Here is a 13,578-nt window from a genome sequence, read left to right on the forward strand (position 1 = left end):
CTTCTTGTTTGTATGTGGACAGACATGCCACCGTTTCAGGTGAGAGTGTGAGAGTGAATATGTGAGCTGCTTTTAGGGATCCATGCTGGAAATTTCTCTGTTGTGGTTAAGAGGTAAAGGTGGATTTGAAGTGCAAGTCCGCGATTGCTTTCTGGACCGTTATCACAATGTTTTATTGCAGCTTGGGTCAAAAAAAGGGTTCCGTGCATCAGTGTCTACTGCTGTCAATCGTGGCGAATGAAGCGGAATGTACGTTTAAAAGTGCAAAGTATTTTAACGAGCGACTGTTATGTTACCTGGAGATTTTCAAGCCAGGTGGTGACAGTACTGTGCAAGCAGAAAGCGACTTGATGAAATCGTTCACAAAGATATCCACATGCTCTGCTTGTCGACACTGTCATAGGCGTCACTTGTGGTGGAACAAGCTTCTACTTAGTTCATATGTTTCGCAGAGTTTGTATGCGTAGTCTCGGGACCTGGTGATAAAGGTGATAAAATGGGGGTGCCTTGATTGCCAGCACTCTCTTAGTAACAAGTCATGACTGTTCTTGCTGTTTCATTATCTGTGTGGATATTACATGATTACAGACTCACCGTTGGAAGCATTGAGAGTGTTCAGGAATGCATCAGGCCCTTGTGGCAACATGCAGAATTTGCTTCAGCTGCAAATAAATATTCATGAATACACTTCCTTGTTATAGCACCCAGATTTTTTTTTTTTTTCATTTTGTTGAGGCAAATTTTGGCAATAATGAATATTTCCATGACTGCATGAGCTTTTTTAACCATTACATTCTTGCTGAGCGCCCTTACGAGAAATTTCGGTTTCAGGTTTCGGGCCAATTCCGGTTCCGTCCGCGCCTGCACCTGCTCCGAAGCCGGAGCAGGAGCCACCCAAGCCAGTCCCCAAGCCCACTGCAAAGCCGGCTCCAAAGCCATCTACCAAGCCAGCTGCTCCACAGCCCGGAGCTGCAAAACCGGCCGCTGGTGCAGCACAGTCCGGGTCTGGTTCTCCAAAGAAACCATGTGAGTGCAATGGGAGTTCGTGATTAGAAAATATTACTGCTACAAAGCACAGAAGCTTGTTCTTTGTAAACGCCTCTCTTCTGGTAGAGTTGGAGTAGGTGTAAGTCTCAATACATGCACCGTGATTAAGAAGCTGCAAATTGTGTTGCACAATTAGAGGCGTGCTGTAGAATGCTTCTCCCAGCTAAACCGCGGAATCTTCGCAGTTCAAATTTCGCACAGAAATGGCATTTTATTTTTAATATTTTTTAATATCAAATTTGTTAGGGGTACTTGCCTGATTCTATCAAAAGAAGTCGGATGTTCGTACCATATGTGGCGGCGGCGAAGCAGAAGGAACCATTGCCACAACGACAACACTGGTGGCGCCGCCTTGTGCAAACACCTTCCGTCGCCTCTTGTTTTGTTGCGGTAGAGTTGGGGGAAACAGCACAAGATGTCGCCTCTGGTGTTAGCGTTGGGGCGATGGTTTCTTTTGCTTCGCTGCCGCTGCATACGGTAAGAACGTTCGACTTCTTTGGATTCAATCAGGCAAGTACCCCTAAAATTTGATATTAAAAGATACTAACCACAAAATGCCATTTCTGTGCGAAATTTGAACTGCGAGGATTCCGCAGTTTAGCTGGGAGAAGCATCCTACTGCGCACCTCTAATTGTGAAACACGCTGTAGTTAAGTAAAGTAGCAGTTGTGAGTAGCTAGGCTGCAGCAGTATGTGGATCGGGAGCTTCCGGACGTGCAAGCTGGGTTTCGCAAGGGCAGAGGAACTAGAGACCCAATTGCTAACCTTCGCTGGATCATGGAAAAAGCAAGAGAGTTCCAGAAATCCATCTACTTCTGCTTTATTGATTATGCGAAAGCGCTTGACTGCGTAGATCACAGCAGATTGTGGCAAGCTCTCCAAGAGATGGGAGTTCCAATTCACCTCATCTGTCTCCTCAGGAACCTGTATGAAGGGCAAGAGGCCACAGTCAGAACTGGGCATGGTCTTACCGATTGGTTTCCGATCGAGAAAGGAGTGAGGCAAGGCTGCATTCTGTCGCCCTGCCTATTTAACCTATATGCAGAGTGCATCATGAGGAAGGCCGGTCTGGACGAGTCTTCAGCTGAAGTGAAGATTGCTGGAAAACGTATCAACAACCTTAGATATGCGGATGATACCACTTTAATGGCAGAAAGTGAAGTGGAACTCAAGAGACTTCTGATGCGCGTACAAGAAGAGAGTGAGAAGTTTGGGCTTAAACTGAACATTAAAAAGACAAAGATCATGGCATCTTGCCCTATCAAGTCTTGGAGCATCAATGGACAACAAGTGGAAGCTGTGACAGATTTTCTGTTCTTGGGCGCCAAGATTACCTCGGAAGGAGACTGCAGCCATGAAATTAGGAGACGCCTGCTTCTGGGAAAGAGAGCAATGGTTAGTCTTGACCACCTAGTAAAGAGCAGAGACATTAGTCTGCCAACCAAGATCCGTATAACTCGTGCTATGGTCTTTCTAGTTGTGATGTATGGATGCGAGAGTTGGACTGTGAAAAAGGCTAACCGCCGAAGAATTGACGCGTTTGAATTGTGGTGCTGGCGAAGACTCTTGAGAGTTCCTTGGACTGCCAGAAGATCAAATCAGTTGATATTGTCGACCATAAACCCTGACTGCTCATTGGAGGGTCAAATTCTAAAGTTATAGCTCAGCTACTTTGGTCATCTGATGAGAAGAGAGGAGTCGCTGGAGAAAGATTTGATGTTGGGAAAGGTTGAGGGTCGCCGGAGAAGGGGTAGGCAGCGAACGCGATGGTTAGATGGCATCCTCGAGGCACTGCAGATGAAGTTATGTGATGTTAGGAAGATAGAGACCGGAAAGCGTGGCGTGACATGGTCCATAGGGTCACGAAGAGTCGGACACGACTGAACGACTGAACTGAACTGAACTAGTGAGCTTATACGTAACTCGTATAGATCAAGAAGTGAGATAAATCTGAGAGATGGCACCTAAGGTACAGGGCTCATGTCTGTTTTTGCCCATGTGGCCAGACTACCGTGTAGAGTCGTCTCCTTTAACCGGTAATCTGCACTTGTAAGATATGCTTGTTTTCCTGTAAGTGCACCTCCTAAGCACCCTAGGCGAGCATAGCTTGGCTTTCATTTCTGCTGCCACTTTGGTCACACCACGGTGGTCATTGTGTTGCTGCTCTGGCCTTGCATAGATTCCTCCCAGATGGGTTGCTCTGTAACCAAGACAAGACAGGTCTGATGTTGCTTCTCAACTACTGTATGTACGCAGTGCGACGTGGGCTATCGACAACCATTGACAAGCAGATGCAGTTTCTGCTGGAAAGACAGCGACTGTTTCGTGAGGCGGCCTTGGAGGCGAAGCGCAGGGGAGAGGTGGAACAGGCCAAGCAGTACCTCCGCACCATGAAGGTATGTGATGTCGCTGCTGGAGGCAGCTTCTGTGGCATTTTTGCATTAAGAGAACAGAGTGGGCTAAAATTCAAAGATTTTATTTTTTTGCCTTATTGTCTACGAGGGAGCGGGGAAAGGGTGGTGGCGGAGGAATCAGTCTAAGGTAGAGCGCGCTATGCACTCTATGTGCCACCGCAGCTGAATGAGGCAGCATTCAAATGTAAAAAGTAATGAGTTCCGAGGTGAGTGCCTGGCTGATGGCCATTTAAGTTACATATCAACTAGTGTAGTTCTACAAAGAAGCTATTTTTTTTAAAAGCCAATTTTATCTCAAAACGTCAATTTTTCTAGCACTCATTAATTCTGTTAAGAAACAAAAGAGCAATAAACACGTTATTTACCTCGTATTTAAAAATTGGAAGGGTGAGTCTACTGAAAATAGGATTAAAAAGTTTTATCCAGGAAGTTCTTTTTCACAGCGTGTTTATTACACACTTTGACTTGATATTTGGGATGGCTCAGTCAAAAGTGTTAACAAGGTATAACAGACACCTTCTAAGCAATACAGTAGAATCTCGATAAACGGAAATCGTTTAAACGGAACTACCGCTTAAACGGAACAAACGCCTCGCGATTGGTTGGTTTTGTATTAAGCCAATGTAAAAAAAATCTCGTTAATCGGAACTCAAATTTTGGGACCACCGCGTTAACGGAACCGAAAAACTCGAAACTGCAAGTAGTTGGACAAGCGCAGTGCCATCGCGGTACGCATCAATGCTCCCCTCCTTCTCCTCCCCGCGTCACCACTCCGGTTTCCGTCTCCGGCGGTTTCCGGTTTGCTCGTACACTGCCCTCCGCATCGCTCGCTCGCGTTCATGGCGGTTGTGTTCAGTTAGGCCTAAGCCCTAGAGCCCTAGAGCTTTTGTTCGGTCCGATGGCAGCGCAAAAACGACTGCACAATGCACTTGCGTTGGAAAGGAAGATGGAGATCATCAACGACTTCGAGAGTGGTGGCTTCACGAAAACGGCGCTAGCGACGAAGTACGCCATCCCCAAAAGCAGCTTAACAAGAATTCTTCAGGAATTCTTCAGGAATCCTTTTTCACTAGCCAATAAGTGGTAATTCCCACTCTTTTGACATTTTTTTTTAAATTTCAGTACTAGTACTACTAGAACAAAAATTCACTGCTTATTTTTCTCTAATAAAGTTTGTTCTCTCCTTATTACCTAGATTTCGCAAATTGAGATCCGCTGAGACTGCCAACTGCGCGCGCGCGCCAGCCCTCGTAGGGTTCACGCGGAAGCGGATTACGCAATGCTGAACCTATTCTCTCTTTAAACGAAACTCCTGATAAACGGAACATATTTTCCCGGTCCCTTGAGGTTCCGTTTATCGAGATTCTGCTGTAATTCTAGTTCAGCAAAAAGCATGCAGAAAGCTAATTACAGTGATACATGTGTGGCTGTCCTAACCCTAATAAAAGTTTCTGAAACACGCGGAGCTTGGGCCGCATGCAGTCAGCGGAGCTGTGTGATGCGGCTTGGCAGCTCCAAAAATTTCCGCGAAGGACAAAATTGTTTCAGTGCGATCTTCGTAGCATAATGAGTTCGAGGCCCCTGCCCAGTTAGATACTCGGAGAAACAATCTTAAGCATTATCTTAAATACATTGGAGGTATATATTGCCCTGTTGGATAGGCTCGGGGGTTAGGCTACTCAACTCCTAATCATTCATGAAAACGCAGGTTTCCGTGTTAGCGTGGCGGTCGCATTCTGATGGAGACGAAATCAAAGGCACCTGTGTACTATGCAATGTCAGTTCACATTAAAGGACCTCAGGTAGTCGACATTATCTGCACACCTCCATTATGGCTTCCCTTATAGCCTGTGTCTCTTTGGGACTTACACCCAATAAACAAGACCAAATCAGCAGGGAAGGCATAGGGCCTATCCCATCACTTTATAGCTTTACGCTTAACCTGCACTGTGAAGGCATCTGGAAACTTTTGTTCAAAAGATGCTTTAATTAAGGCTATAATTTGTTGAATGACAGACAATCTCTATCGTTGGTTGTCACACTTACTGATGTACCAGTGGAAGATGCGCATACTTGAAGAAGCTAATATTTTGGGAATGTTGTGACAGGTATACTTATAGTTACAGAAATGAGTGATTTTACATTTGTCATGCTCAGTGAGCAGTTGATTTGAGGTTTTCATCCCTGCAGGGAATTGACCCCATGATCCATGCTACAGAATGTGGGCTACCCATCGATGCATCTAGTGTGAGTACATTTCTTTGTACGAGTCTTAAAACTGAAATTCATTATTTGATTTGAAAGGATACTCACGCACAAGGTGAACTGGGAATGTCGTCGTTGTTCGCTCTGAGCCAGACGAGGGGCAACTGCGAAGGTTTTCTAGTCCAGGTGCAAGCAGGGGCGGCATTGTGGTGGCGCTGCCAACCACGACATCTTTTTTTTTTTTTTTCCCCCTCCTAATGCTTAGCTCTCATCTTTCAAGTCTCACACATTGTCATCAGGCAAGGATTCTATATCCTGATAGCGGCAGAACAAAACATTCGCTGCAGCTGTTTTGCTATTGAAATGTTGTGGCTTGCCTGTCACTGTTCTTGTGATGATTTAACTTGAATTGCGGGCAGTTTTGGTCAGGGGAATCATGGAAGATCACTTTTCATGTCGCATCATCACAAGATTCTTCGCTATGCCGGGAATGGGAACATTGCTTTTCAGGGCTTCAAGACGCTTGATTTTTTTTTTTTCTAATTTCCCGGTTCATAGCGTATAGGGAGAAATGTTTCTTCAACACAAATGCGAGCGTCGTGTCAGTGTGTGTTGTTCTCTTTGGTTTGTGCAGATCCCAATTCCACCCCAGCTGCAAGAAGACTTCGTGGTTGTTGAGGCATCCGATTGCGAACCCAAGGATGAGAACGTAGAACAGATGTACGAGACGCTTGAAAAGGAGCTAGTGGCCCAGCATGAGGTGAACATTTTTTGTCGAAAAATGTTTCACTTTGCAAAGCTAGAACTAGAACCCCCAGAATACTTTGCGACATCTTGCCTCATCATATATATATTTATCTTTTTATTTTTTTAGACTCAACTCATGCATTTCTGACACTGCTGTGTGCTTTATACATCTTTTTCTATACATCTTACGGCTTAACATTGCAAGGCATTCTCTTTCTTTTGCTAGGATTGCAGTCTGTTTCAAGAACACTGGGATGAATTTGGCTTGTGACCTTTTGTGATGGAAGAAAGCTTAATAGGATGCAATCGCAGCTGCCAACTCGGATTTCTTTGTAATTGTTTGGCTGAGTAAGCTAGTCATGAAGCGCAGTACAGCGCTGATATCTCATACACAAGTTCAGTTGTGCTGAACAAATGGCCCTTGGCATGAAAGATAATTTAGTTGGCCAGCGTAGAGGAATAGTAAAATTGGGTTTTCGTATGGCAGCTACTCTGCTCAATATGCACATGCAAGGAATGTATTGTGAAGGCCCTTTCGGCCGATGTGGCTTTTTGCGGAACCCGCAAACGCAGCCCAAGAAACTGAGACTTAGGATCAGTGATTTAAGACATTGTTAATAGCACCTAGCTTGGTTCTGCATCAGCCCTTGTAGAACCACTGGATTTTCAAAGGATTTTCGCTGGAGGTTTATGCACTAGAAGTATGACGTGTTGTAGTTCTCGAGAACAGTGTGAATGCTGCTGCTGTGTAAAAATATTATGTCATGCACAGACACCGCTGAAATCTGAAATAGATGTCAATAATTTTTCTCACTGACCAAGCCTGATAACAAAAGCACTCATGAGTGAAGGCCTGCTTTTGGTTTGCCTGCTTAAGAGCATTGTCAGTTTTGTTTTGATGGCTTCTGTCACACTGATTGGTGTATGTGTGGGCATGAACCGTGTTCCTGAGGTGTCGGTCATGCTGCGTTGCAGATGTGCATTCAGAACAAGGACCACTTCTTCAAACTGGGTGATGTGTCTTCTGGCACCAAGTAAGAACGGCCTTTACATTTTGTAACTCTGGATCGCTGCAGTGTCTTGATCTAAAGAACCCTATGTATTTTATTTGCACTTTCTCGTGGACTGCGCGAGATGGGTGCCCGTGTGCTGTGTGATGTTGATGCTTGCTAACCCTTAGTGTTTCGAATATTTTCGAAAAATTTTTCCCCCAGTGTCAAATTTTTCTATTGCTGATTTTAAACAAACGAAATTGTAAAAGTCCGGATAAATAGGCCAAAGATATATAGGGGGAGTATTACAGTCGTAGCATCAATGAAACTAAACGGGAGAACAGTGACACCTTGTAAGTGTTGATAAGCTGAGAGAGCATCAACAAAGTTAAAAATCAGCCTTCACTAGCCTCCGCTAACATCCCAATAGAGATAAAGATCAATTTCACATTTTCGTTGCGACCACGTGGAGCGAATGAGACCTCAAAGGCGAGTCGCCGCAAATTACACATCGCACCAAAAGTCACAATCGGTTATTTTTATTTTTTTGCTGCAATGTGTAAGCAATTTTTCAACACTCCTTGCAAGTCCTAGAAGGTCTTCACGGGCCTCTGCTAGCGCCCTAACAAAGATAGAGATCAAATTTCATGCGTCTGTTACGGTCACATGGACGAACCGAAACCGCAAGGGCGGGCCGCCACAAACAACGCGCATTAACGATGAATGATTACAATCTGCATAGAAGTAAATTTCGAGCAAAGTAGGAATGCACTAGAAGGTTATGCATTTGAAAGGGTCAGCTTAACACGATGGCCGTCACAGTTTTAGTCATTCAGTGACTGTGTTATGGGACGTGTAGGCAAACTTGCATCATTTCTTCGGCCAAATGCCGACGGGGCGAAATTCTATATCAGTTTTACTTCTCGGCTACACAAGAAAGGTAAGTGCTTCCCTAAGTTGCAGCATTGCTTTGCTGTGTTTATGTTAGCGGCATTGATCTGTATAGTAGCATTGAAATAGCTCGCTGAATAGTAGTGCAACCCATTAAAACCTACGAGTTTGGTCAAGTGGGGTGATGCACACTATGGCCCATTTTGATCGTTGGAACTGGCTCGCTCGTATAACGAGTGCTGAAACGCTAAATGCGAACCATAATGCGATTCTTTCGGTTTAATCGCTTGATTATTCGCACAGAAATTCAGCACAAACTCTGCCGGCCTGGCGCGGTGGTTACGGCACTCGACTACTGTTCCCAAGGCTACGGGATCGAATCCTGGCCTTGGCGGCCGCCTTTCGATGGAGGCGAAAAGCAAGGCACCCGTGTGCTTTGTGATGTCAGTGCACGTTAAAGAACCCCAGGTGGTCGAAATTTCTGGAGTCCTTCACTACGGCGTCTCTCATAGCCTGAGTCGCTTTGGGACATTAAACCTCACAAACCAACCAACCAACCAACCGAAATTCGGCACACAGACAGCATACAACCGCCTATCATTTTCAATACCAGCTTGGGTGATGTCCTTGCTTGGTTTGATAATAATTCATTCGAAATCCGCGTCGTTTGCATCGTTTGTGACCCATAGGAAGCTTTCTTTTGGGTTGCTGATGATGCAGACGGCGCAGGTTTCGAATAAATTCTGGTTGAATTAGACAAGTATACATCATGTAAACTAGTATTAAAAACGATAGACGGTTGTACGCTATCTGCGTGCCAAATTTCAGCCCAAATAAGCAAGCGATTTAAATAATAGAAGCATATTACAGTTCGCATTCAGTGCTGTAACATGCGGTATGTACCTAGAGTGATCAATTATGACCCAGTAGTGCTTTTTCATAGTTGACCAAATTATTCCATAAATTATTCCATATTCCTTGTAACATGACTGCAGGTATGATCAAGTAGAGAAGAAACATACAAAAAGCAAATGAAAATTTTTCTACAGCAGCCGACCGAATTTTTAGACTCCAATAATTCGGACTGGTGCGAATATTAGGGACGTTCATTCAGGAACAGTCACGCGCCCCATATGAACATGTACATTTTCACGACCGATATTTCAGACTGTATGGTGTCTGGTGTCTTAAAGTTAAATTTTTCGCACCAAATTTGATGCCAGCAATACTGTAGAGATCGTTTTTGGTCAAAGTCTCATTTTTTCGGCATGACACAGACGCCAGCGGGCATTGTTGCCGCAAACAACCAGTTTTCCGCGGCTGTGAACGCTAGGTGAAGCAGAGTCATTCGGACGGACTAGCTTGGCTTTCTCTTCATCATTGCCATGTGAGGCAGTGGCAGTAAGGGAATGCAGATGGGTGGTACACGGAAGCTGCACACACTAGCAGATTGCGCTATGCTGTAGTAACTCCCTATTATCGACATATAAACGAAACGTGCGGAGTGGCGAAGTTCATGATTTTTAAAGCTAATTTTTCGCAGAAAATTATTATTTTTCTTTAAATGCACTGATTTTTCGGACTGTTTGATTATTCGGACGGGCACTGGCGTGTCCAAAAAAGAGGTCGGCGACTGTAATTGCCATTGCGTGTTGTGAAAACAATAATTTGTGGCAAGTAAATTGACGGAAGGAAAGGCTTGGTTGGAACACAAAGATCTGCCTGCTATAGAAGAAATACGCTTGAGTAAACCAATGTTTTGGACTTGTTGGTCACATTTTTACCGCAGATGTAACAATGGTGCAGAGATGGCGCTAAGGGGCTTTCAGTCTGTCAGTGCGCAATTTTTCTCTGTGCTCTGGTCTGTACAAGATATACCTGCTTACAAGTATGGCTTAGGTGTTGTTAAGTAGCCAGTGGGATTCTAAAATGGTGTAGTCGAGACAGGATTTGTGCATGTTTCATAATTATCACCCGGATTAAATGTTCTTCACCATAGCTCTTTCTGCAGAGTTTAATTACAATGGTTTGGTGGGCTTAGCAAAACAAGAAAGCAAGAAAGGGGATGGTAGCTGTTATTCCTCATCAGCCGGCTCAACTCGCTAATGTCTGTAAGGGCTGGGGAGATGTTCCTACTGTGGGACTTTGTTACTTCCTATTCTGGTATTGGTTGAAGCATACTTTGTGTTTGTGCATTGCAATTTCTACTTTTCATTTGGCCGAATGAATACATTTTACTTCCTTTTCCAAATGCACATTTAAATTCACATCTTTCTTTTTTTTTTTTTTTTTTTGCAAGGCTTGTTGTGGGCAAAGCGGAAGAGTAAGCTATGGGAGATGAAAAGGGGGGAAAAAAGAATATTTCAACACATGCGAGCTTGACGCATATTTACAAAGACGAACTGTGTAGCACGTACTAAAATGCTTTTAATAATCATTTGCCTGGGCTTGGACACCATCAATAGTGTCCATGACATACTCCCCCATTTTCTGCTTTTTTATTTTTTTTCCCCTCCTAGGTTCGAAAAGCTGGCCCAGGACACGAATCGTGATCTCCTGGTTGTGAAAAATCTCAGGCAGCGCAATGACCCGCTCCCACGTTTTCACTACGAGACCAGGGTGTTCTCCATTGTGCGGTGAGGCCTGTTATTCTCTGCCTTCTGATGCTCTGCTGAATGAAGTGTGTTAGTGCCTTGACTTATTCATTGCTGATATTAGTCACCTGAATGAAGCATGTTAGTGCATCAGTTAGCTAGTGCAAAATGTTACAGATATATGATTTTAACTCACTGGGTTCTTATGCAAGGTTTGGCAGTGCAGACTTCTTGCGAGCAGTTATTTTATGTCACTGTTAATATGCAAGGGTGGTAAAACTAGCATACATTGAGGGCCGTGAATTTATGATCTGTATGCATTAGTATTTAGTTAACTGGGTGATTTATTTTTGTCCTTATTTTTTCCTCTTGAAAATGTCTTACATGCTCACAGTTCTATGTACAGCAGCTCAGCGAGGGAGGCTGATCTCTTCCGGCCGAATCTAATTCCGGCCGCGGCGGCCGCTTTTCGATGGAGGCTAAAAGCAAGGCGTGGCGTGCTGTGCGTTGTCAGTGCATGCTAAAGAACCCCAGCTGGTCGAAATTTCCAGAGCCCTTCACTGTGACTTCTCTTGTAGCCTGAGTCACTTTGTGACATGAGACCCGATAAACTAAACCGAACTAAATAACAATCTAAGTTTTCTACGTCTATTCGGCCGAACGCATGCATTTAACGTTTCTGCCTTGCCACATGCTACTAAGTGTTGGAATGGTCTTCCAGAACGCATTGCTAGCATGCCTGACCCACTAAGGTACAAAATAGAATTGAGCACCTTCCTTGCAATCGGAATGCAACCTTTGTACGTTGCGTTCACTGTGTGCAAGTTGATTTCGCCGAATGCCGCTAACTGTTGTATGACCTTATAAGTCTTTGTGTGTTATTATGCACATTTTAATAATTGTTTGCATTTCAGGCTTCTGTATATTTAAGTTATGCATCATTTCTTACTCCATTATACCCTCACACAATGTTCTATGTTTGGAACCTGTGAGGTATTTTAATAAATAAATAAAGAAATGAATTGTTATGGTTATCAAGAGTGTGATTGTTGAGCAGATCACCGTGTGTGGAGTGTGGAACATGATACATTTGGTCAAAGTAAGCATTGCCCTTAAATAGCTGCTTCAGTTCTAAGCCCTGTGTCCGCGATGTCCTTATGTCGGAACAAAACTGAAGAGAAAGACAGGGCAGTTGTAAATTTATGTTTATGTTTTAATTTCATCCTTCAGGTGCAATCACGACTTGACAGATAGCGACATTGAGGTGTCCATAGTCAGAGGCGTCAACTTGCCAGGTCAGTAAATTTGTCTTTTTCTTCAACTTTCTCATGAACTGGTGCTGTTTCACTGCATTTTATTATGTGATTTCTATGAAATATCAATCTTTTACTAGAAGGGCGATATTCCAGTTTCTTGAAGCTAGTCAGAAATGACGTGTAGTCTTGTTTCTTCTTTGTCTGAGAGTTCATAGTGCTTTCTCCTGATGGGGTTGCGGATTGACGGGCTTTGCCAAAAGACCAGTTTGCGGTAGATTTGAGGTGAACTAACCTTGGCGGTTGCATTTAGTGTACATTAGAACACATTTTGAGGGAATTGCCCAAAGTGAAGTGGGCTTAAATCGAGGGAGAAATTATTCGTTAGCATCGACATAAGCACGGCCACACAACTACGAAGCAATGACATGCAGCTTCCCCAGACTCTCTAGAGCTTAAAAACAATTTCTCCTTGGTTCATGGATTAAAAGTAGGACTACCATAGTGTGGGGCAGTTATCCTACCAACCAACTTAAACCAAGCTGGGTAGCAGAAGGGGTGGCAAAGGCAAATTTATCAACAACACTATTCCGCACCAGACCATTCTTGTCTGAACTGCGAGTTTTATAGGTTTTCTTTTTAGCTGTGTGGCTGTGCTTTGGATGATTCGAATGACTGTGTGCTTAGAGTGTTGCATGGCAGCATGGTTTACGTGCATGGTCGCGTGTTCAGCACTTGGTGACCTTTGACCTCGGGCGAGTTCGGGGCTTGCATGCTGTTGAAAACACGGCTTGTTGCTTGCAGGCTTGTAAGCTGTGCCAAAAGAGCTCATGCTGTCGCAGATTCTCGGTAAAGGGCTTTCACTTCACTACCATCACCGTTGAATATTTACTAGACTCGTGGTAGCAGTTGTTCTCAGTTTGGAAATGAATACAAAATACAGAGTAGGTAGTTTTTTTTTTTTTGTGTGTTTGAGTACAAAACAAATCTTTGCAGATATTTTCATATTGTGAATGTATTGCTATTGATGGGGAGAATGAAAAAGATATATACACCAAAGTTGATCATCGTCAATCAGCAGCAGCAGCTTAACTGTATCCGCTGCAGTACAAATACCCTCTCCTACTGTTTTCCAATCAACCCTACACTGCTCCAACTGCAGCTGTCTAATCCCTGCCCACTACCTTATCTCATCACTCCCAATCTCATCCACCTCACCCTCTTTTGCATCCTGTTACTTTTGCCTTTTCTTGGTGTGAATTCTAGTGGATGGACAACAGGGTAACAGGGGCAAAGAAGAAAAGGCCTGGCTTATGGTCTTCTCAACTGGAGCTCGAAAGTTTTTAGCATTTGACGCTGCTCAATTTTCGCTCTTTAGTTTGGAACCAAAGGAAGGTCAGTAGTAGCGCACTTGAACATTCTGAATATTTAATAT

The 13,578-nt window shown here is 43.9% G+C and overlaps 1 protein-coding gene across 3 annotated transcripts in view; it reads left to right on the top strand.

Moving 5' to 3' along the window:
- Positions 1 to 13,578, top strand: part of l(2)gd1 (lethal (2) giant discs 1) — a 49,813-nt gene that overhangs the window by 30,193 nt on the left and 6,042 nt on the right. For all 3 annotated transcript variants that reach the window (XM_084579219.1, XM_084579220.1, XM_084579221.1), the window contains exons 13-19: positions 832 to 1,026; positions 3,304 to 3,443; positions 5,652 to 5,708; positions 6,301 to 6,426; positions 7,389 to 7,447; positions 10,816 to 10,932; positions 12,121 to 12,185. In XM_084579219.1, coding sequence (XP_084435345.1) covers positions 832 to 1,026; positions 3,304 to 3,443; positions 5,652 to 5,708; positions 6,301 to 6,426; positions 7,389 to 7,447; positions 10,816 to 10,932; positions 12,121 to 12,185 — 759 coding nt within the window. The remainder of the gene's footprint in view (positions 1 to 831; positions 1,027 to 3,303; positions 3,444 to 5,651; positions 5,709 to 6,300; positions 6,427 to 7,388; positions 7,448 to 10,815; positions 10,933 to 12,120; positions 12,186 to 13,578) is intronic.

This window comes from Amblyomma maculatum, chromosome 9, assembly GCF_055883805.1.
Source record: "Amblyomma maculatum isolate TAMU_Amacu chromosome 9, ASM5588380v1, whole genome shotgun sequence".
Taxonomy (NCBI): domain Eukaryota; kingdom Metazoa; phylum Arthropoda; class Arachnida; order Ixodida; family Ixodidae; genus Amblyomma; species Amblyomma maculatum.